The sequence below is a fragment of the Beta vulgaris genome, chromosome 6, assembly GCF_026745355.1.
Source record: "Beta vulgaris subsp. vulgaris cultivar EL10 chromosome 6, EL10.2, whole genome shotgun sequence".
In the NCBI taxonomy this organism is placed as follows: Eukaryota; Viridiplantae; Streptophyta; class Magnoliopsida; order Caryophyllales; family Amaranthaceae; genus Beta; species Beta vulgaris.
Genome location: NC_079207.1, coordinates 4,062,477 through 4,088,160, shown reverse-complemented (window position 1 = coordinate 4,088,160; position 25,684 = coordinate 4,062,477). Strand labels below are relative to the sequence as shown.

The window sequence follows — 25,684 nt, the reverse complement described above, 5'->3', positions numbered from 1 at the left end:
TTGGATTGGGTCAACCCATAAAATGACCTAATTTGACACATATAAATCTTTCTATACTCGATCCAATCCGGTCGAAAATGGAACTTGACTCGAGAATGGCCATATCCGAGGCTAACACAAACCAAGGATGTTTCGGTATAAAGAAAGCGCAACCCGTGATCAACTTGACTAGAACGACATCAAACACAAGATCGACATGATCTAATTTAGGATGGATTTGAACGGAACTCAATCCGATAAATTAATGACAAAAGTCACAAAAGACGAATACAAATGACTCGGCGTGTGCACCGGTCTAGGATAGGACCGTAATCTAGACATTTTTTTGGTCCAGGATCAGAATGAAAAAATTTCGGTCTCGTGCTGGACATGTTGGACCACGATCTATATTTTTTTAAAAATGCTTTTATTTGGATTTCAATATATTTATAAAGGGTAGTTTTATATACAAAAAAAGGCTAAGTACAACAAACTTATTAAAAGACTAACCTACCCTTTTTAAAATTTAACCCACCTAAAACAATTACCCACCCTCACCCTCACCCTCACCCTCACACCAAGACCGACATCTCCCCGCTCCTCCTCACCTGCGAATTCGCGAGACGACATTGGTGCCGTGCCGACCCACGCGTCGATGGTAGTCGTTTATTTCGTCGGCAACTGCTCCTCGCTGGCAGCATCGACCACCTAAGATTAGTTTTCTTGAAATAAACTTTAATTATTTTGTTCTTGTAGATTTGATTTGATTCTTGAATTGGGTGGTCTTTGATTGAGATTTTTGGTGATGGATTGTTTGAAGAGAACCTATACTATTTAATTAGAGCATTTTTGCTGAATTATCTATGACAAATGACCCTCCTTTCGTGGGGTCATCTATGACAAATGACCCCAAAGAAGGGTCATCTATGACTAATGACCCCAAAATGAGGCTCATCTATGACAAATGACCCCTTTGGGGTTCATCTATGACAAGTGACCCCTTTATATGGGATCCCCATTTCCCATTATAGTACATATAATCGCAGTCTGAAAAATATAAAATATAACCTACTACTTTGAATAATATGACAATAAATTTGAAATTCAAACAATTGAGTACTCACCGAACTGTTGGTATTATTATTTATTAACGCGACCTCCATATTTGTAGCGACTAGAGAGTAACAACGTGGTAGAGGGAAAAGTGTTTGTGGTGTCTGAAATTAAATTCTCAAATTTGCTTTGGGGTGAGTAATAATTGTGAAATTATCTTATGAAATTTAACTTATATTAAGCAATATAAAGGATAAGTTTCTTTACAAATCTCTATCGTGTAGCTTACTATCTGGATAGATAATTTAGTGTTTGTTAAGTTGAAGTATTTTGATCTCAACTAAAAAGATAAGTAGAACAAATAGCATAAATGAATTATTTTTTGCAGATCGTCTTGCAACAGAAGCCAGATTCTTGCACTTCTCCCTGTGAAATGGCTAAAATTGGAGTATCTGGAAGAACATGGATACTTGCAGGCCTAATGTGACGTATTGTGATCTTCTGGTGCAAGATTACCCGTGTACCTGTTTATAGTCCGAATAAACTCCAAATATCCCATAATTTTTTTGTGTTTTGAAATGAGAAACTACTAGTTTCCTACCCCTGTAATTTTAGGCAAGTTTCATGAGCCATATTAACAGTTTTTTTTTTAATTATTATCAAAACAAAATTATAATTAACCATGGTTAAGTTAGATATAATTTTAGATGCTGTATTTAGCATTTTTTTTTTTGCTGTATATAGCACTTATGTTTATAAATTAGATACATTGAAATTTAGTAATTTTAATAACAATAATCATAAAGGTAATAAATAGTAAGTTTTTAATTTTCTAACATTCTATCTTTTAAGCTTTTTTAACTCAAAAAATAGAGGTGATAATGGGACGGGCCGGGTTCGGGACGGGCCGAGACAAAAAAAAAATTACCCATCGACCGGGCCGGGCCTAAATTCGGGTCGAATTTTTGTGCTCAAAGCCCGCTATTTTGGGCCGAAATTAGCGGGCTTTTGCGGGCCAAAAAATAGACTAAAAAGTCGTTTTTGGCTTGCCCAAAGCCCGCCCAAATTCAAAAAAAATCGGGTCGGGCCCGACTGCGGGCCGAAAAAATCTGCCCAAAACCCGGCCAAAAAACGGGCCGGGCCAAAATGATCACCTATATTAAAAAGAATAGTAATTCCTGTTCACCCGCCGAGGCTGAAATTTTGCGAATCTGGTCAAAAATCCGAAATCGAGATTTTCCGTGGACGAAGGATTAGACCGAAATCTTGAATTTTGTCGGATCTGATCCAAATTCCGATCCGACCCTCGATTTTGCACAACCCTACGAACAACCACGACCTAGAGGTGATCATGGGTTGGGCCGAAGCAAAAAAAATTTGCCCATTTGTCGGGCCGGGCCTAAATTCGGCCGAATTTTTATGTCAAAAGCCCGCTATTTCGGGTCCAAATTAACGGGCTTTTACGGGCCAAAAAATAGACTAAAAAATCATTTTTGAATTGTCCAAAGCCTGCCCAAAGGCAAAAAAAATTCGGGAACCCGATCCAAAAACAAGCCGGGGCCCGAGGACTAGGCTAAAATGATCACCTCTACCACGACCCATCTAACCCGTTGTAAACGTGTCTCCCCTACTGCCCTACGTATCCCCTATACAGTTGTCGTCGTACCCATCTTACTACTCGAGCACTAGCCAAAGTGGCACCTAAAACTAAACAATATATAACGATTTGTAACACACCTGTTCACCGCTCCAACAAAATTTTGCTGCACGAGATAGAGAAACAGAAAGAGAAAGAGAAAGACATGGGTGAAGAAGGACAAGTTATCAGCTGTCACACCGATCAAGCATGGGAAGAGCAGCTTACCAAGGCCAATGAATCCAAGAAACTCGTAAATCTTTTTTATCTCCATTTTTTCCCCTTCTTTTTATATAAATAAATCTCCTTCTTGTTGAATTGTTAATATTTGTAATTCTGTTTCTTTTTGGACTATTATAGGAGCATACTTTCTCTCACATCTGATCCCATTTTCTAGATCACGAGCATATATTTTTTTTAGGTTTTGGACATAATCATGAAGATGTGTGTCGTTTGATTTAACATGTGATAATAAATGGAGATTTGTTTGTTTCTGTTTGTACTTGGATCATAATTCATAATATGGAGATTTTGTAACCTCATGAAATATAAATATGTATAACTTTACATAATCCGTTTCTAATTTTTGTCATTTGGTCACTTAAGGTTTGCTTTTTAGTCAGATATCACTTTTGAATTTTGATTAATAAGTTAATGATACGAGGTTGTTGTTGTTGTTGTCAAAGGGGGCAATTAGTCAAAAAACTATTTATTCAATGTTTTTGTTTTTAATATTATCATATTGGCTTTGTCTTTACTGGTTATCATAATTGGAGCTACTAACATAATCAACCATGATTATATTAAGCTTTTAGTCTTTTTTTTATTAAAATAGTTAGGATTTGCATTTGGTTTTTCTAGTTTTTTTTATTGATTTATTTTCTTTAAGGATTGTTTATTGGAGTACTCCATATTCATTGTGTTAGATCTTTCTTTACTCTAACCGTTTGATAGTTGATTATAAATTTTGGTAATGGACATGAATTTGTATTTTAATCTGTGAATAAAACCATTGTTCATTTCTACAGTAATGCTAATTTATGCTAAGGTGTTTATTTTTCTTCTTAAATTTTAATTCCCATCTAATACTGGTATACTGATTATAAGTGGTAATAAAAAATGCTTCTTCTTGGAGAAAATACTTGAAAACACAAGTTTTGGGGTGAGATTCTTTCGCCATGGAGAAAGAGACACAAACTTGGGGATTGAAATTGCATCCCTATAGAGATTTTAAGGATGTTTTCCTTATAACATTACAATTAAAATTCATTCCCATTACCACTATATATATTAACGACTACCAAACGAGCCGTAATAGTTTGTAACTTTTATGTATGCTGGATTGTTTGTTTTTATAGTTTCTGGTCATTTTTGATTGAAAGCGTCATAAATACAGTAAGTTGGGGGCGAGAAAACTCATGAAAAAAAGTATCCAAATGGTTACAATGAAAAATGGTACTAACCATAAAATCTTATTTAGTCATTGTCTACAAGAAATATTGGAATAAAATTGATGGGAAATGTTTAGATAGAGTAAAAACTACATTTTGTTGGAGGGAATATGTTGATAATGAAGATACTATACTTCAAATATTAACATAAACACTATTGCTTTACAAAGCCCTAGGTCTGGATGGGGGAGGGGAGCCTGGAGCCTCAATGCCATTTTGTTATGATTTTAAGCACTTAACCTTGTTTAATGGAGACAAGGTACGTGTGACTAAGAGTTGGAATTGGTAGAAGCTGTGACGGAAGAAGAAATCGATATTCCCTAATGGAGTTCTCTTATCAAGAAGGGTATATCCGTATATATGTCACTCACTTTCTATTGAGATGATCAAAGGAAACATGTTTTCCATTTGATCGTTTTCATTTCGAGTTGGCACTTTGAATACAGAGCTAACTTGAGGCTATAATCTTATGTATTTCCCTTCAATCAACTACTTAATCAAAAACAGCAAAAATGATTATTTTCTTTCTTCCTTATCATCGGTGATTGACAGAACTGTTGATTCTTTTACTGTTTTTAAGACGACTGTGATAAGAGATGCCTCTATTCTATATGGAAGTAGATGAAATGCTATCCATCAAATCTGTATGTGTAGCTTAGCTTGTGAAAACTAGACTCTGTTACTAGTTAGATCAAATTTTGAGGGTGTAAACACCATTTTAATCCACAAGACCATTACATTCTTTTTTTCTTCATGTTGTGGCTTAGACCTGCGCATCTGAATGCATCTTAATGCTTGTTCTGCTCTCCTCCATAGAATAAAGAGCGTATGAAGTAAGAGAATTTACGTGTGAGCTGATCTGATATGCTCTATTTGCACAGGATTCCTCTTTCTGTAGTTTTAGATTGTTTCTCTTTGCATATCTTCCTTGCCTTTGGTTTTTAGTCCTTTATGAAATCAGACAAGCTACTAATGCTGTGTTATAATCATTTCTGACATAGATGGTTGTTGATTTCACTGCTTCGTGGTGTGGACCTTGCCGCGCCATTGCTCCCTTTCTGGCTGAGCTTGCTAGAAAGTTTCCTGGAGTCATATTTGTTAAGGTGGATGTGGATGAACTCAAGGTTAGAATGAAGAAATTATATTTTTCTTGTAATGTCTGCTTTAATTTATTCAGTTCTATTAAGTTCTGATTTTGATGCGTTCAACAGCAAGTTGCGAGTGATTGGGCTATTGAGGCAATGCCAACATTCATGTTGCTGCTCGAAGGAAAGATTGTTGGTAAGGTAGTTGGAGCAAAGAAGGATGAGCTGCAACAGGCTATTGAAAAGCATGTTGCTACTGCCTAACAACCTAAGTGGCTCATAGTTTCCTAAGTTGCTTGCTTAAAGTAGGAGTTAATGGACTTAATCATAAAGTAGTACTTCAGTTCTATTATGCTGTTTTTGCCTTTTTATTTGATAGTACCATGGTATTGTTGCTGCTGATATTTATGTTGCTGGTTAAATTAGATTTGGTTGGACATTGAGAGAGTCGAGACTATTATAGTGTTTTAAGATCTCATTATCTTACTGGGTTTATACTTTAGTTTTTGCTTGATTACTTCCATGTTCATTCGACGAGCTCGAGACTACTATAGTGTTTTAAGATCTCACTATCTTACTGTGTTTATACTTTAGATTTTGCTCGTTACTTCCATGTTCATTCGACCAGCTCGGTTTATATTGGTTGAGGTTCTCTTTTTCCTTTATATTTAGCTTAAATGATCATGGGGCACAAAATATAAGTTCATTTGAAATGGTTTTTCCTATCAAGTTATCACTCAACATGCCCACTTGTTACTAGTCAGCAGTTACGATTGTTTTTGCCAGTATTCACAACGCAAATTGAAAAACTTATTTTGAAAGTGGCTTATTTTTCACAACATTCCCACTCATTGCAAGATATATAATTATGATTATGGTTTGTTTTTGCATTTGAATAGATCTTCTATCAAAAATGGCATTTCTGATTATCTATGTGTTAAAATTTCTGAAGTTGTGTTATTGGAATAATATTATAAAAATATTTCATAGCTGGTAATTTACTTTTTGCACAAATACCGTTGTAATATCTACATAAGTAACTATCCTCATAATCCTCTGTTACTGATATCTCATTATAATGATATGCATACCGCAAATAATTCATATTAATTTGCTATTTTACCATAAATAACCAGAAAGAAAAATTATATGTTACTTTATCGGCCCGTTTGGTAGTCGTTAATAAATTACGGTAATTGGAATGAATTTAAAGTATAATGTTATTAGGGAAACATCCTTAAAATCTCGATGGGGAGATATTTTTTCTCCATGGGCAAGCAATTTCACCCCTAAACTTGTGTTTTTGTCTTCAAGGGGAAGCAATTTTCATTATCACTCATTACTACCTACAAGGTGATATTGGATGGGAATGATAATTCAAGAAGAAAAGTAAACACTTTAGGATGAATTAGCATTACCATGAAAATGAACAATGATATTTTTCACAAATTTACATACAAATTCATTCTCATTACCACAATTTATAATGAAGTACCAAACACGCCGTATATATAAAGGTTACAGGTAATTTCCAATTTGAGTTCAGTTACTAACATAAAATGGAGTAGTTTTCTTGTTGGTGCAAGAAAAAGTAGCTCATATACCTTGTGCCAATTTGAAGAGTTATTTCCTTCAATTGGCTAAGGAGCAGAATTTAACATACATCTCATAACATCTTTACATAACTTCTGAAAACATATGAATAGACCTACATTCCCTCTGTAACTTATGAAGTGAAGAGGGGTTAATCTACTCAATAATTCCTAATGATCCCCAAGTGGGAAAAAAGTCACACCAAAATCCTTGACTGCCACTAAAAATTATGCCCAGATGAAAAAGAAATCTTAACATAATTCACACTGTATCTTTTTTTTTCCTGACTCCTGTATAAAGCCCAGGGGTTAGAACCACAGAATCATCATGGGGAGAGTAAAATAGTCACTCTGCCACAAATTTGCTAGACCTTAAACAAAACTAATTTACAATTACAGAATAAATTGACAAAAACTATTCTATAGTATCACCACTCAAACGACTTTCAAATATCTACCCTAAGTAGCTATGCTTTAAACCTATCTAATAAACTTACACTTTCGAGAACGATTTTCCTTCCTTTCTCATGTGTTCTGTGGAAATTATCATGCATACTGAGTGATCAGTAGTGTATAGTTGTTTGGTTAGTAGTAGTAGTAGTAGCTGTAGACTTTGTGGATGCACATATTGCTTGAACTGATAATCGCTTCAACACATTTGGACACGGGTCTTTTCCAAAATTGCTGTTTGTTACAGTAACTGCACAGCTTTGCTTCCCTATGCATCTCTGCGAGAGGAAATGAAAAGCAAATATCAAAATACATGACTAGAGTAGCCTCCAAGAGATCAAACCCAAAAGGGCCCTTTTGGTAGATGATATTAAATGGTGGTAATGGTGATGAATTTATATGTAATTTTGTATAGGAAGTACCGTTTCAATATACATGGTAATGCTAAACTTGTGATTTTCTCATGAAGTTCCATTACCATTCTTTACCACTTTCGAGGTGGTACTGAGTGAAAATGGAAATTCGTGAAGAACATCACGTGTGGGGATGGTATATTGGTATGCCATATATCCATTTACCCGATAATGAGTGGGGGATTATCCTTATAATCACATTACCGTTACTACCTTTGGCATTGTCTACCAAACGGGTCGTAAATAAAAAAAAAAGTCATTGTTCATTACTGCCTTCTAGTGTTGTCTACCAAACAGGTAATAAATAAAAAAAAGTCAGTGTTTCAGTACCTTTTCTAAGACTGCATTTGAGGTAGAAGCATGGCAAGAACTCTTCACAAAACTTCCACAAGTTCCAAAAGGAGTTCCAAAGCTTGCAAAGGCGATGGAAGAAATGTATTGGTTGAAAGCACAATGCAAATGAATTTTGGGTATGTAAAATTCTTGTGTACTATCATAACTTTCAATCTGAAAGCTTTTAATGGTTCGATGGGTCTCAGAAACCTGTGCACAGATTGTGTTCGTAGTTCTTTTCATAAGGGCAATTTTGGTTGGGTTTCCACCTGTTTCCTCAAAGAGAACAATCAGATTCCTTGTAGGTTTTAGCCAGGATCGAGGAACATGGTACCTGCAAAATCAAATTGTGGAACTATGATTGATAACCACATAACATATCATGATCAATCGTGTTTCTTAAAGATCTTGATTTGATTATAGCCACCACAAATAAAGAAGGGAAGAAAAGGGGATCTTGCTTTGTGTTAGTTCAGAATTACCATCTTTGGGAAGGCTTGCCACATCCGACTTGACACTTAGGTGGTGCAAATCTACCAGTATAGCCGCATCCCTTACATTCACCACTAGCATAAGTCGTCCAATATCTTCCAATGCTTTCCCCATTAATCCACACTTGTCCCTTTCCCATGCTTTGCATGTCCAAAGCTAATGGTTCTTTTCCTTCAGGTGCATCGAAGTAAGCCTGCAATTTTCCAGTTGAAAGCGATTAGAGCTAAATCATCAATAGGAATTAAAGCTCTGGATAGAAAACATATAAAATTGGAGAGGATTTTCCTTAGTAACATAATTATAAATTAATGGGAGAAGAGAAAGAGGAAGGTAGGGAATAAGGAGGATCCTGTGGAATTCATTCCTTTAGAGAAGATAATATGATCTACCCTTTCACATACCAAACAAAGGAAAATGGGAAAACTATGTTTCCATGAAACCTTTTTTTCTCCCAACCAAACACTCTTCTATAGAAGAAAATTTTTTCTCATACCTTGTGCCACATCAGTGGCTGCTGGTCTTGCACAGCTATTTTACTGTCCATCCACTCTACCGTGGATATACCATTTGGAGAGGCAAGATTCATAGACTCCCCCTTCAGACCGACCTGAAAGACGACAACTGGCATCACTAAAATGTTCACTGGAACATAATGGGGAGTATCGCTTTAGAATTTGATTACCTGATAGGTCCATCTCTCCCAGGATAAGTCCAGTTTTCCCTGATCAAGGCCATGTAATACAACGGGGCCTAATATTCCAGTGTTCCAAGACTCGAAATGTCCTCCCACATTCTTCAGCAATCAAACACAAATTTTGAGTATCAGAATTGGAAATGACAGTTATGACTTTTGTTTCTTAACTGAGTGGAGAGACAGAAAACTAGAAGTATGCATACCGGTAAACCAACTGCTATGCTCAGTAGTGCAATTTTGTTTGCACCAGGTTGTAGATTTACTGTTTTACTGAAGGTAAATCTTCTATTCTTTCTACCTCCGAAGGAGGATCCTGCAAGTGATTGTTAATGATTGTATCAGACGGAAAGAACCTATTATTGAAGAGTCGTCTCCTTGGAAAAAGTTGCAGTATGCCGTACCTATAAGCTGTCCATTCACAAAAACATGAACAGCGTGTCCTGTAGATTCCACTATGAGTGTCGGACGATCCCCACCGTGAAAGAAAGACTCGGATGGATTAATATCAACACTGCAAGAACACCAAACAATTGAAAAAAAATTTGGAACACTCAAGTAAGACTTTATAATTTGAATTCTCAGTGATGATTGGAGACTACATTAAGCCTGTGAAAATAGGCATGAAACAATGTTATACCTAGTTTTGTACCAGAGATAGTCAGTAGTATCCCTGGTCATATTTATCTGTTCTAGGAGACCAAGGGCTGTTATTGTTGAACCATAATCTAAAGCTGATACATCTTCATTATAACTTTCCCATGGTAGTATTTTTGTGCTGGTCGGCACCATTTCCATGTGTGATGTTTGTTCTCCCACCTGTAATACATCATGTGCAACAAAATATTATTACAATCTCACTCAAGTCATCACCTTGAAGAAAGTTGACTAATGTATGAAAAAACTCATGCTTGTACAATTCCTCCAATATACATACTTTTGCAGTGTTGAAAACTACATTTTTGCAGTCTGGAAGAATGCTGATCGACCAGGGAGGCAAGCTATAGTGCCTATTATTGAAGAGAACTTTAGCACCAGATTCTGTATCATAGTTGGAAAGAAAGGCTGAACAGCCTCCTTGTTCTGGAATAAATACGTGAGCCTGAAATTTATTTAACAGAAGTTTATATCAGTACAAGCAGTAAAGAACAAAAACAAATGACACGTAGAAGTTCGTTTGCTGTAAGACGAGGTGGAACCTGTTGACGATCTCCTAATTGAGTAACAATAGGATCAGCAGAAACCAATGCTGATTCACATAGCTTAATTGCCTTGTGAAGTTCCTTCAAGTGACCATATTTTGGCTGCCTGATCAAACCTATATGCAAAAAGGAAGTTACAGTTATAAAAAGAAATTCAAGGTAGGATTTCCAAAAGTCTGAATTAGAGTTCATTGAGGCAATAACCCCCCCCCCCCCTTATTACATCATTTGGGAGTTGGGCTACTTACCTAACTGTTCTGTGGCGAACAAGAAGATTTATTAATTTTACTCCTTTACTAACAACAAAGCAACCAACAACTAGTAAGGTAGTAATGTCGATACACAGTGTGCTCTCCAGCAAATAGTTAGCTATTGAGTTTCGTAATTTAGGGAGTATTCATAAAAAAAATGCAAAGCTGTTCAATTCTTACCATATTCATCAAGAGGAGCATCATAGTCATAACTTGTAGTGATAAACGGACCTCCAGCAGTTCGCCCGAAGTTTGTCCCACCATGGTACTGTTTGACATGAAAACATTTGGAGATATGTAAGTTTCACTGAGAATAGGCAAAAATGGACCTAAGAAAACTTGCTCTGCAAAAGAAGTGCACCATGTAGTAATTCACAAAGGAGCCTCCAGTCTGTATGAACCTTGCGACGGAAAAAGCCAAATCTTGTACTGGTCTTTGGTGATTGGGTCCTCCAAACTCGGTAAACCTGCTCAGGGTGACACACCAAGAGAATGACCTCATTTTCTTTAGCATAATGAAACCTTTCCAATTTAGAAGATAATTATATAGAGAACCATACCAGCCACTCCAAGCCTCAGTCCAAAGCTTAGGCTTATATCCTTTATTGGGTGTAAAATTATCACAGTAGAAACCATTGCAAGTGTTTATCTGCCACAGCAAGACAGAAAAGTAAGTATGAGAATGTAAAGCAGTTGATCAATGTTAATCTGTAAGAAATTATACTTGTACTGTTGTACATATAGCTTAGCTTGTTTCAAGTTCGTAACTTTTATCACGATAGAAATGCATTGAGAAATGCCAATCAGAATCAGTAATTAAACTTAGTTGTACATAACTTATATGCTTCACAATGATAATGCATATAGCCAAATCAAGAGTTGGCAATTCTGATTGTAAGAAAGCCCTCACCAGAGGATCTGGAGTATCGCCGTCCTTGCACATAGTCCATGGAACCCCCGTCTGCAAACTAGTAACCATTTTGGCAGCCCAAGTCATGTAGTTATTCCCTTCTCGTCCAAGTCTCATTCTTAGTCTTCCATATTCATTCTCAACCTAGCAGAACAGAATCACATCATAGTTTAGTCTAAAATATAACCATACTTAAGCCAAATTTAGCCAATTCAACACACTAATTGTTACCTGTGCGAGAATAATCGGACCGCCCTGAGACTCGAACAAGTTATGACTCTTCAGCAAATTTACAATCTTTTCTGTAAATCTTTGCATTTCCCTCTACATAATCCCATTTTCAATTAATAAAGTTTAACTCTAATCAATAGATTATACAACTTAGACTAATATTCGATTTGTAAATGACAAATAACACAGTTCAAAGGAAGTGTAAAAATTAAGATTTCCAGACCTTGAAAGGTTCATTATCAGTTCTGAAGCTGATTCCTGGAACATACTTCAGCCACACAGGAAATCCACTACACAAGTTACAAAACCTTCATTAAAACCTATACTTTTTCCACATAAATTTTTACTCTAAAACAATTAAAATTAGAAAACAGTTAAATAAAATTACAGTGTTAATTACCCAAAATTCCACTCTGCACAAACATAAGGCCCAATTCTAAGATGAGCATACAATCCAGCTTTCTGAATAATCTTTAAGAATTTGACAATATCATATCTTCCTTCAAAATTGTACTGAAAAAATCAACCAAAAAAAACCAAATTGAATCCAAATATGTAAATAAATACATAAACAAAATAAAACCCACTAAGATTATACTCTAACAAGTACTAATAATAAACACAGAAATAAATAAACATAATAATAATAATAAATGAGAACAGAAATGAAGTACATTGCCAGGTGAAGGTTCATGAACATTCCAAAACACATAAGTATCAATAGCATCCAACCCTCCATTTTTTGCCTTCATTATCAGATCTTCCCACATCTAAATCAAAAAACAGAAAAAAATTAAAACTTACATAATCAAACATTTAATATAATAAGCTCAAACATCAAATTAAAAAAAATGGTAGTAGAGAAAATGTACATCAGGAGTACTTCTTGGATAATGTATAGAACCAGACATCAAGATTCTTCTTTGCCCATCAATTAAAAGTGCTTTTCTATCATAACTCACACTACATTGCATGAATTTGCAATTTAGAAACAACATTAACACCCAAAATAACATCAAAGATTTCATCTTTGTAACAAATTAGAAATTTACAACCCCAGAAAAATTTGCACTTTTATCTTATTTGAGGAGAGAGAAAAATAGAGTTTATGCGGTATAGTTTGGCTGAGACTGTGAAGAACAACTGAACAAGAAGAAGAAAAGGCTAAAAACCCAGTTGTATTCTCTCTCTCCCCTTTAATTCTTTGTTCTTGGGAGTAGCAAACACTAAGTTAGTTGTGTTGTATATGAACACACTTTCACGTTTTATACAGCTTTGCATTTTTTCATTGATTCACTCATGTTAATGCGTGGCATTGCATCACTGAAAATATTAAGAAAAAAAAAAAAAGAAGAGAGAAAGAAGCAGGAAATTCTGACAGAAAAGTTAAAAAAGAGCATTAAAACCGGTCCACTTTGCTATCAAAAATTGCGGAGTAAAAAGAAAGAATTTAATTATGTTTAACAGTACTGATTATAGTTTGTTTAGTCAAATCAACATTTAGACCTGAACTTTTTGGTTTTTTAGACGATGGGATCTGACTTTGATAGTATCTACTCTTTCATCTCTTCCCAAATATTAGTCTGATTATAGGTTTATCAGATTTTTTTTTTTTTGTGTTTGCACCCGGTTCACTCTTCGAGTTACATCTGGATCAAGGCCAAGTTCGGGATGGTTTGGTTCCATTTCTTTTCTAAGGGTGTTGCGGGGATTCGAACACGGGTCCGTCCTACCAAAGCCAGTCCCCATCACCAATGGGTCAACACTTACTTGGTTGGTTTATCAGATCTTAATACTACTAATATGACTGGTTTATACTGAAATTGATTCATCGTACATCCGAGTATATCATGTGCATGTTATAACGCACAAACAAGGCTAATTTATGTCATTTGGAAATCTTATATTTAGTATATTTTACTCATTTGGATGATTTCAAATGAGCAACGAGCAAAAAAATAATCTTGGATGTACCATACTCACAAATCACAATACACATGGATGTATGATAAAATTCATAATTTATATTGTACTGTATATAGCTTATCACCTCTATTTTTTCTAATTTGTAAGGTTTGACTTATATGTTTGTTAATGAAGAGCTTGGATAATTAATATATTTAATCGCACATAAGTAAATAATAAGAAGCTGACATTTGAAATGTTATAAGATGAGACGAATTTAAATTAATTTTGTTTCTTATATAATTTCACAAACAATAGTGCCAATTATGCTAAAGTACAATGTGTACGTTAAAAAGAAACAAAGACATAGTAGTAAAAGAAACAAAGACATAGTAGTGAGTAGTGTACGTGTAAGGCTTTTAAAAAATTAGGCTCTAAAAAAAATCATGCATAAAATTATAAGAAGTTAATTCATAAGATGATTATATTAGATGATTACTTTTAAACAAATAAAGCTCCTTAACCATGGAGATTTTCTAATGTGACTACATGGATTATGCTTCTAAGTGGAAGATAATGTGTTGTATATATATTATTGTATAAGGGATGTCTAAGTTTCATATCGGTGTGCTAGACTTCCAAAATCGTCATGGTCAAACTGCAAAGGTGTCTTGCGCAGAGCCAGGAAGAAAATCTTCATGATATCGACATTGTAGTGTATACCGGTCCCTATTGTGTGTCTTAACGATATCATTTGTCTGGGCATTTGTAATGAGTTTGGGCTTGATCCATTTAAGTCCCGGGTGGCATGTGGGCCTACATATAGGATCGACAATTCGTGTCACTCTTCGTAATTGGTTTCGTGTCAATTTTGGATTAGCCTCCAAATATAATGTATCAAAAAATATAAAAGAAGTAGAATAGTTGAATAACATGATATAAATGTAACTGATGGGTTGACTTCGTGGCATTCGTGTGTTCGTGTCAGGTTCGTGTTTCTCTCAATAACTTAAGTTCGGGTTTTGTCGTGTTATCGAGTCGGGTTAGGGATTGCCATCCCTACCTAAGGATAAGTATAAAGGAGATGATAGATATTAATCTAGCCAATAGGAGAAGTATCATATTTTCCTCATGACAATTTCAACCACTCTAAATACCCCTAGTCTGAGTCATTAACATATACGTTCACAATCATTATCATCATAAAGTACTTGAAAACTACCGATTTAGGTGTCGGAGGGAAGTTTACATCTACTATATCGTAGGTTTCAGGCCGACTTACTGACGTAAAGATACTGGTTCACACCATAACCGTTATTCCAAACGGAACAATTACCTTGCAACCTTTTAAATGGTCTTTGTTGTGGTTTTGCTAGAGACCTAAATAGCAGCCTTATGCTTTTTATGTATAAGCAATTGAAAATATTAATTAGGTTCCTTTATATATATATATATATATATATTAGTTAGGTTGTTAAAAATGTTATGGAGTCTACCCATCAAAAAATTAAAAATGTTAGTGTGAAGTAGCTTCATATAAAGATCAATTTTCTATAAGTCATGTGAATTATTGCTAGGAACCGAGTAACTGAGATCTAATTGGTTTATATATTATATTTTTGCGAACATATGGATCTTCCAAGATTTTTCGTTATGTGTATTTAAAATTCTGCACATATTTATATATATATGTTCGATTACTGCTAATAAATGTTGTGGTTACCTTGAAATTTCCTTTGATACGCAAGTGATGCTATTACAAGTTTACAACTGGGTTGCTTCAGTTATCTGTATAATTTTTGTTGGCAACTTGGTTTAATTAAACAATGATTAGGCTGGCTAAAGAGTCGTAATCAAGTTAATCACATATTGGCCATTTAATTAAACAGTTTAATTCCAATGTCAAACAAATCACTGAAATGAATTACGATGTGCGTGTACTTTTATAATAATAAATTTATAGGGTGAGTATGGTCAGCTCGAAGCTTAAATTCGTTTATAGGATTAAGTTTCTAGGATATATCATAATCTTCATATAATTGAACAACTGATGGTCTGATGCCATATTGCCAGCTAAATGTAATTCTTCCATGCAATTTCTGTTAGAAATGTGTATGGATATAATAGTGAGTAATCTGATAAATTATCTTCCAAACACGTACTTATATGCTTTCCTATAAGTTATTTACGACTCACTAAGAACAACGGAGTTTCACGGTAATACTTAAGAGATACGAAGAAGAAAACATTGAATAATCTTGGCAATATTAGCCTCAACAGTTAACACCCTAAACTATAGCTCTGGTGCATCAAACGGCTTCAACTACAAACTACGAAATCTTGGTTGTTAACAAGAAACAATCTCAACAAGAGTTTGTAATTTGATTTTGTTTAGAAAAAACATAAGAGAATTTCATTCTCTAAGCAAGTAATATAGAAAAATGATTTCTCACACTTATCAAAATACATATATATGACATCGCTCTATTTATAGCATAGGAGATAGTAAAAGGAAATGTTCGAAATAAGATGTCGCATCACAATTCACACCAAAAAACACACTCAAATCCTCTTAATTCATATTATACTTATACTCCACAAAACCAAGTATAATAAACATCATATAAATAACTTATGAACACAATTAACTATAAATATTCCAACGATTTCATCAAATCACCCTATGAGTCTATGACCAATTTGATTCGTCGGAATGATTAGTGTTACATGCCTTTTGAATTATAGTGTTTCTAGTTTATAGATGCAAATGATGTGAGTCGAGTTTGAAATTGGGTTAGCTCGCTCGACTTGACTTACTAGCATTCCGAGTTGAGCATTTGAGTTTTACCGAGTTGATCTTGATTAGCTCGCAAGTTGTTTCCTTTCAATAGCACCCCTATTGTAGAAAATATGTTGGATTCAAAAATTTGATTTTGCTAGTACTTGATAATGGATATCCGAACTTCTCACGAGTTTTCAAGTCGAGTATCGAGTTGCTCAACTCGACTTGCTAATATCTCGAATCGAGCTCGAGTTCGATTCAAACTCACTCGAGTCGAGGTTTGACTAAGTCGATATCGAATAGCTTGCGAGTTGTCTCGTCTCATTTACATCCCTATATGAAATCTGCAACAAAAGTAAAAAATAAAAAATATATATTAAATTATTAGATAAGATATGATTCTACACAATCAACGATGATGTTTTAACACTTTTACAAACACTCATCCATAAAACTACTATTTAATTAGTGTAAGGTTGTCTATCGACAAGTTGTTTGGTTCAATTGATTCCAAGTGAAAATCTTACATTTGCCGTGATAGTATGATACTATGGACATTTCTAATGAATCAATTTATTATTATAGAAATAAAACTTATAAATAAAGTAATAAACTTTCAAATGAGAAACATAACTAACTTGAAAGCAATTACGGTCGACAATGGTGGTAATCGATCTGGTCGGAAAGCTCCCCAAGGTTTACACAGCAGTCTAAACTGCCACCATTAGCAGAATAGACTTTGGAGAATAGCACGAACCCAGGAAATAGAGAAAATAGAATGTTTTTGTGTGTATTGAACTGATCAAGAAACATTGATTTTATAGGAGGAAATCAGTAAATAGGGAGGATATTATGGAATTGTCATTAATAATGTGACGATCAATGCCCAAGGCCCTAGCCCAGTCTGGGCAGGCGGTGGCGTGTGATAGCAAGCCCAAACCAAAGATGACATTCAACCACAAAACTACAAAAGCATCTTGAGTACCAACTCAATAAAAGGAAGGAGGGAGGGAATATAAAAAGCAAGGAAGTATTCCCTCCCACAAGCAATGTGGGACATTTGATGAAAAGAAGACAACAAGGCTTAACAAGGCTTTTCAAGCCTTGATTCCAACGTAAATGATAGATACAACTCAATATATGAAGAAAAAAAAAACTCTTAATCCAAAAAAACAAATAATGAGACTAAACATTACAATTAAGGAGCATTATCTTTTTTAATGGAAATGTAACCCCAATGCAGCTTTAAAAGGATTAAATAAGAGGAGTTCCACCTCTGTTTAGTCAACGAGATATTTGATTAAAGGATAAACAATTTAGAGAAAGGGGAAAAAAAAGCACCTCAAAGAAGGGAAAAGGAGGAAGGAAAAAGAAAATAAAGAAAGAAAAGAAAGGGAAAAGAACAGAAAAGAATAGAGAAAGTAGAGAAGATTAAGAAAAAGTGAAGGATGTTTTATTAGCGAGTTTGCTAATTGCTTTTGTAGAGTGGTAGTCTCAAAGTACATGATACATGTCATGCTACGTTTCCCGCGCGCGGGGAATATTTCGAAAATTATAATCTAGTCGACCCTTTATTAAAATTCCTCCGTCTTTATTAGTTTGTCCGTTTCTTTTACAAAAAGTTTTAGAAGAAATAATATTGTAGGACATAGAAAAAAAATATTATTTTATATTAAAGTTGAATGTGTATGATGGAAAGTTAGTGGTCACATTCTAAAAATAGAAACAAAAGAAATGAGTAGACTAATAAGGGACATCCCACAAAAGAATTGGTAAACTAATAAAGATCAAAGAGAGTAGTACTTAAGAGGTTATAAATGCTGGAAATGTTAATAAATTATACTGTAAATTTGTACTAGAAATATAATGTTATCACCTATGGTAATGCTACTTCATTTCAAGATATCCATTTTCTTTCTACAATCTCATTACTATCCATTTCCACTTGGTAAGGTGGTATTCAATGGTAATGAAAATTTATAAAGGGAAACCTATGCTTTGTAGTAAAGTTTCATTCCCATGATTAGAGGTATAATGAGCTCGATCCATTTGCGAACAGTTCAGACTCGCTCGGTCAAGGCTCTGTTGAAACTCGACTCGTGGTAATTCGGTTCGGATTTAAGGTCGTCTCGAAATCTTATCAAGCCAAACTCAACTCGAAAAGCTCGTGAACAGGCTCAGTTATTATTTTATATAAAAAATTAATATAACTTAAAGCCTTTTAAAAGCTATTAATTATATGCAAAAACACTTTCAAATTAAAAGTTATTACACGTATCCTTTTATACAATTTTTTTACATTGAACGATTCATTTTTTCTTGTATCCTTTTTGATCTAGTTTGTTATTTATGTATTTTTGTAAGTAATTCATTTTGTTAGCATGTAAAAATGAAATGAAGTTTATTCGTGATACTTTTTGAATTTAGTCTATAATTCTACAAGATATGTCAAATGTCGAATATGTTGGTTTATTCTTAATTTGTCTCAAATCAAGTTCGAGCTAGTGCCTTGAGAAAAGCTCTATAAGCTCGAGCCGCGCTTCACTTATCGAGTTCGTCGAGCTTACGAGTCGAGCTAAACGATAAACGAGTCGAGCCGATCCCAGTACAGTTTGAGCATCTTTACGCATTTACATGGGAACTTCTTTACAAGTTTACACTTAATTTCCTTACTTTTGCCACTATTTATGACCAATAAACAAATGGATCGATATAGTACAAGGTTAGAGTTTAGAGTATAATTAAAAGTTGATTGAAGTAACTTTTGTGGAAGATTGGATAATATACAACCTTAGATCCAAAGAAATTAAGTGTCTTAGCTTAGACGTCTTTGATGGTTTTAGTTTATATATTTTGTTGTCAGTTTACAGGAAATAGTTATTAATTTATGCATATATGTTATTTGTTCAAATATATTATTTTATCCGTTTCACAATATAGTACTTGTTTTATTTTTGCACCGGCTCTAAGACGGACCTTTGACTTTTAATATCTTCAATTTATTATTAATAAAAAAATTGATATTATGAAACTATATTTTGAAATGAATCTAACAAACTCCTACATAAATATGTTTTCTTGTATATATTAATGAAAATATTCGGTCAAATATTATAAAGTTTGACTCAACTAAAATGAAACAGATACTATATTATAGGACGACAGGATGAGTTATCAGTATATAATATTTATACATATTTATTATTAGTTTATACATTTAACTATCATATCAATTTATGTATATTTGATAGCATACTAGTTATCAAGTTATACATAACTTATATCGGTTCAAAAACTGATGATAACAAATATGTATAGATGAATATAATATATTCTTAAATTGGTAGCAAACACTTTTTAACTAAGAGCTTATATGTTTTATTTATGAATTGATTTAATATATGCATAAATAATTGATAATAAATATGTATATATAGTGATAATAATTATGCATAATCTTATAACAGGTACATGTAATTGAACTCTTGACATAAACTCGTTTTAGTAACTGAAACTAGTTATTAGGCCCGGGCTATGTCCCGGGTAATAAAAAATTTCATTTATTAATATAGTATTTTATGATAATAACACTAAATAAAATTTAGCCTAATGGTTAAGACTTTAGTATATATACTTGAGGTCTTGGGATCAAACCCCCTATATTATGCAATTTCTAAATTTTTTATTGTACATGGATTACATGAACTAAAACTCTATAGGGAGAGCGCCACGTGGCACAGTTTCTTGTTTGTGCACACCTTTTAATATATTTGTATAGATAGTCTCAACCAATTATTATATGAACCAAAAATTGGTTGTACTATACCCAAAATGAAAACTAAAAGTTAGCATCAACAATCACTATCAACTACTAAAACAACAAATATACTGCTTAGCATCACTTAATATTAAATTGACCAAAATAATAAAGAGTTTCATCGTGCTTTTGTATGAAAGAAACTCATGTCAATGGACCATGATAATGAAATTATATCCCATATCCGCCATACATAGTTTCCTCTTATGGATTTTCATTACCACTTAATACTACCTTCATTTAAAGTAATAATGGATGGTAACAAAATCTTATAAAAAAAATAGGTGTTGAAATCAAAAGCTTATACCATCATTTATTACTCTGTATCGAGTAGAACATACAACCAATAATTTACTAAAAAGTCCAAACTAAACTATACTTCTTTCATTTGAAACACTAATTATTTCTTTTATGTAATTATATTATGAAATAAATGTCTTAATTGTTTTAGAATGGAGGAAGTACTAAGTATTAGATTGTTACTACAAACATAGTACATAAAGAAGCTGACTATCTGTAAATTTTGTCAGTCTTTCATAAAGATTAAATTTAAGTGCAAATTAACTTTTTTTTGCCTCAAACACTTTAAGAGTAGGGGGGATAGTAAGGGAAAACCCTCTCCCAAAGTACTCAGGGATCGAACCATTAACCTTAAATAGGTTAAAAGGTTCTTTTCTTACCAATAGACTAAGTTTACCTTGATAAGTGTAAATTAACTACATTAAGGAAAATTGATTAAAAATGTACGGATATGTGAGGAAAAAGCCCCTCTAAATGGGCCTCCACATGCTTTTGTAGCGATATGTTAAGAACTGTCAAAGAGGACTTCACATGCATTTGTTAAAAAGGAGGGGCCTCGCCCCTTGCTTGCTTAATGTTCATGGTTTATGGTGTGAGTGTGAATCTTGGTCTCTCCTGAAATATATCCTTACATGTCCACTTTTTTTAGCGTTCACTTTCTGTAATTTTTATTTATTTGTTTTGACAGTTTTCTCTTCTTTTTTCACATACAAATTCTTATACTTATGCTACAACCGACACATCATATTAGTAAGTTAGCATAAACGAAGTTATTGATAATACATATTTTTTCCGTTTCAAAAAAATTTACTCATTTGTACTTTCCACACTTTTTAATATGAAACTTTGAACATTGACATTTATCTTTTATTACATATAAAACACAAATAATAATCAAAGTGATGAAAATGAATAATCTCATATTTGAAAGTGTAATCATTTTTGTGAAACGGAAGGAATACATGGGAATGAAAATGAGATTACTGATAAAAATATATATATAAGGTACTAATGATATGATCGTTGATGCATATGTAAAGTAAAAAATAAATAAAAATAGGATTACTGATAAGATATAGAGAACGTATTGTGTCGGACTCGTCCGACCATAATCTTGGTCGGACGACTTTCAGGTGGTTCCAATTTTTTTCCAGTTAGTCTTAATTTTCTTTCAGGTAGTCTTCATTTTTTTTCAGGTAGTCTTCATTTTGTTTTCAGTTAGTCTTCTTTGTTTTTCAGTTGTTTTTGTGCTTCAGTTAGACTTACTTGGGTTTCAGTTGGTCTTTATTCTTTTTCAGGTAGTCTTCATTTTTTTCAGGTAGTCTTCATTTTGTTTCAGTTAGTTTTTTTTTTTTTTTTTTCCAGTTAGTCTTCTTTTTTTTCCAGTTGGTTTTTGTGCTTCAGTTAGACTTACTTGGGTTTCAGTTGGTCTTTATTCTTTTTCAGGTAGTCTTCATTTTTTTTAGGTAGTCTCCATTTTGTTTCAGTTAGTCCAACTGAAAGAAAACAAAGTCCAACTGAAAGAACACAAAGTCCAACTGAAAGAAAACAAAGTCCAACTGAAAGAAAACAAAGTCCAACTGAAACAAAACAAAGTCCAACTGAAACAAAACAAAGTCCAACTGAAAAACAAAACACTAACCTTTTCTTTGTTGTTGTCACCTGTGAGTGTTCAATCACTCATGCTAATTGCCAGCAATACCTTTTTTTTTATATAGAAAAAGATGGAACAACCGAGTCTTATAACAGCAAGGTTATTTTCCTTTGTGGAGTTACTCTACAAGATACGAAATCACGTACTATAACCAAGCTTTCAAGGAGTGGAAGAAGATGACTATTAAAGATCTTGATGGTAACTGGTGGTTGTCCTTTGAGCAAGATGCAGTTGATGAAGATATTCGCGCGGTTGTAATCCGTCGATGTAAATTTATATCATCTTGCTTACCTTCTTCGAACCACTCTGCCATTGAAGGATGGTTGTACTATTTGAAGAAATGAAACAAAATAAATTCCACAAATACAGAGAAAAAAAAGGTTGTAGAAGTTGAAGGAGGAGAGAGAAAGAGGAGAGAGAATGTGACCTAAAAAGTGAAGCAGAGAGAAGATGTATTAGGCTCAGCCCGTCTGACAGTAAACAATACGTCAGACGGTCTGACCCAATACTTTCTCTAAGATATAAGGTGACGCCGGATAGTTGGCAGATAAGTTCGATAAGGAAGCGCGACGAAAGGCCAGAAATGATTTGCGCTAATTGGGCCGACGGAGTCCGATTGCTTATTGTGATACCTTTTTGGAAGCGGAACGGCCCAACGAGTCAAACTCACCGCTATGCCGTGACGTATAGGCTTTTTATGCCATCCGAGTTCGTTTAAGGCCCAAAATAGGCATTTTAATTATTTTTGAATTTTATTATTTCCTTAATTACGTATTAGGGTTTTGTTTTACGTATTTAAACATTATTAGGTCAATGTTTGGAGGCAGTTTTTGACTTTTAATAATATCACAGAGTTTATACTATTTTCTGGTGGATTTCGGAGTTTTACAGATTTATCGCTTGTAAATCAGTTTGTTCTTGATTCGAGATTAGCGCTTGCTTTTCTCCATAACTTCCGACTGCGTCATAAGGTTACTACTAATGTTACTTAACATTGAATGCAAAACTGTTTTTTCATATATGATAATTGATATACACCGGCATTGCTGCTATCAAAAATGTCTTGGTCTAGTAGTTAAAAATTGAAGTGTTGTAAATGATAGGTTACAAGTTCGAATTTGTCCTTCCCTTCTTTATACTGCCTTAGTGGCTCATATGTATCAAAAAATATATATACAGCTGCTAGTTAACTTTGCTGCTAGTCTCATGTTTAGAGTTGTTAACGCCGGGATGAACGGGGAGATTATGTAAAAATAAGAAGCATCAATATTCCTAAAGACCCTACGACTTTAATCAATTAATTAGCCGTTGTGCACCCACTCCACCAACAAGCGGTAATTAAGGAATTGTTTTGGGTGGGAGAAATGTTATTCTCAACTCATGAACATATATATGAACCCTCTTACGCTCACCGACAAATCAAGTACACAATAATATATGAAAAATGCCAAGTACTCATTCCTTCTGTTCCATATTTTTAAACATCTCAATTTACTAATTTATTTTAGTATTAGTTGTCATTGAAAAGATTAATGCAGTATAATTTATTCCTTTGAAATATCAATACGTTAATTATACATTTTCTGAATATTATGCATGATTTTATTTTTATTTTAAAAAAGAGAGAAACAAACAAATAATATGGAAATTGTTGAGGTTGTGGGGCGTTACAGTATACTATTTGTGAAGCTTTTTGAGTGACTACAATATAATCGTAGCCATTACAATTACTTAATTTGCCTTTTATTTTTAGTGACTCATCTTAATCATTGATTTTATTGGTCTTTAAACATAAAAATATTTGCCGAAACTAGGTAAATTGCTAATTGTGGATTTAATAAAGTATAACTCTTAGTTAAAGTTTTCGTTTAATTATAAAAGTTGACTAAATGGATGTATATATTTTAGATTAAAAATGAATGATATAGATCAAATAAGTTAAACTTACCATGCAATTGTAAAATTATCCTTATGTTGACTTGTTTGAGAAAGTTATTATAATTATACTTGAGTAGCTAGCCCCCTAAATTCTTTCAAACAGTTAATATGACGTAAATGAAGTACTGGTTCAGTAGTTCTCAGCCCAAAAATCAAAACAAATGAATATTCTTACTGTTGGTGTTGTGAAGCAGTGAAGTTGCGTTAAATTAATCCACACCTAACATTTGTTTCTAGAACCAGATCCAAGGCGACGTGATGCATGAATGTCCAACCCCCCTAAATTCGACAGCTTCTTAAACTATCCAGGCAAAAGTAAAAAATAGGTCATGTTATATGCAATCTTTAAAACTGTATATATATAAGACATAAATATATTATTTCTTTCGTTTTAATTTAAGGAAAATGATATATATAATCCTTAGGGTTATGTATAAGAAGCTTAAAATAGAAATAAAAATTTGAATTAAGCATTTATTACCTCAAATGATGTGAAATTTTGTTACGAATTCATAAATTGTTTCTATTTTAAGACATGTATTTAATTAATGCTTTGAGTTCAGAAACCAAACCCGTTAAGAGAAGCCAACACGGTCTTTTTAAACCAGACCAACATGGCTTACTTGGATTGCTTTCCTTTTACTTGTAGATACTTTACCACCACCAGCCTCCGGATCGTTGCTATCTGTATGTGCACGGTGTTATTTGTATATTCAATAACATTATCCTTAATTTAATTGTGACACTTTTAAAATTACGGACTCTTATGCATTTTTTCGCAGAGGAGAGAGATAGAGAATGAAAATAAAAGAGTCTCATGTAACTGAACTTCTAATCCTCGCCCCACAATTACTTAAAATCGCCACAAAAACAATTACAATTACATTTGTAACCTTTTCACCTCAAATTTCAGATCCATAACCACCACCGCTCACCTCCTGCCATCCCCCCACCAGCAGCCTTTCTCTCACCTCAAATTTCAGATCCAGTTCGCCGATCTTCGTCCCGATGAAATCCTATCATACGATCGAAGATTTCTCCGATCGTGGTGGGACCTTGTTCATTCCTCTCCCTTCTTCCGAGACTACTGGCTTCAAGATTGCTTCCATGATGTCGATCAAATCGACGATCTTGACCTCCTCGATTTCGATGCTTTCTTCGATCAAAATTTCCAGAAACGTAATTAATTTTCCAGAAACATATCATCGCCAACCATGGCCAGGTAAATCTCGAAATTTTTTTGAACTATGGGGCGAACGTCTCGCTTGGACGTCCGCCCCATGGCCCGAACGTCGGGCCTAGACGTTCGGGCCATGGGGCGAACGTCCGACCCATGGTTCAAAAAAATTTCGAGATTTAGGTTGGTCGGTGTTGATGGGCGGTGGCGGGTAGCGGGTGGCAGGAGGACGTAAGTGATGGCGGGTAGTGGGAGGTGGTGGTGGTGGTGGGAGGTGGTGGGCGGTATAAAAAGGAGAAGGGTAAAACAGTCCAATAAAATAGTTTCGTGGCGATTTTAAGT

At 34.1% G+C, this 25,684-nt stretch overlaps 2 protein-coding genes across 2 annotated transcripts; one reads left to right on the top strand and one right to left on the bottom strand.

The window, feature by feature from the left end:
- Positions 1 to 2,756: 2,756 nt before the first annotated feature.
- On the top strand, positions 2,757 to 5,721 carry LOC104895098 (thioredoxin H1). The gene is made up of 3 exons (XM_010681513.3): positions 2,757 to 2,921; positions 5,121 to 5,243; positions 5,331 to 5,721. Exons 1-3 carry the CDS (start codon positions 2,835 to 2,837, stop codon positions 5,466 to 5,468), a joined length of 348 nt encoding a protein of 115 aa, XP_010679815.1. The 5' UTR covers positions 2,757 to 2,834; the 3' UTR covers positions 5,469 to 5,721.
- A 1,312-nt stretch (positions 5,722 to 7,033) lies between these two features.
- Positions 7,034 to 13,101, bottom strand: LOC104895097 (beta-galactosidase 3). Its single transcript, XM_010681512.4, has 19 exons — positions 12,642 to 13,101; positions 12,444 to 12,539; positions 12,170 to 12,282; positions 11,993 to 12,059; positions 11,770 to 11,862; positions 11,539 to 11,682; positions 11,189 to 11,277; positions 10,990 to 11,095; positions 10,809 to 10,896; positions 10,375 to 10,493; positions 10,113 to 10,277; positions 9,816 to 9,994; positions 9,580 to 9,689; positions 9,382 to 9,491; positions 9,167 to 9,277; positions 8,978 to 9,091; positions 8,475 to 8,677; positions 7,990 to 8,326; positions 7,034 to 7,524 (listed from the first exon to the last, which is right to left on the bottom strand). The coding sequence occupies exons 1-19, from the start codon at positions 12,795 to 12,797 to the stop codon at positions 7,360 to 7,362; spliced, it is 2,565 nt and encodes an 854-aa protein (XP_010679814.2). The 5' UTR covers positions 12,798 to 13,101; the 3' UTR covers positions 7,034 to 7,359.
- Between the last annotated feature and the right edge of the window lie 12,583 nt (positions 13,102 to 25,684).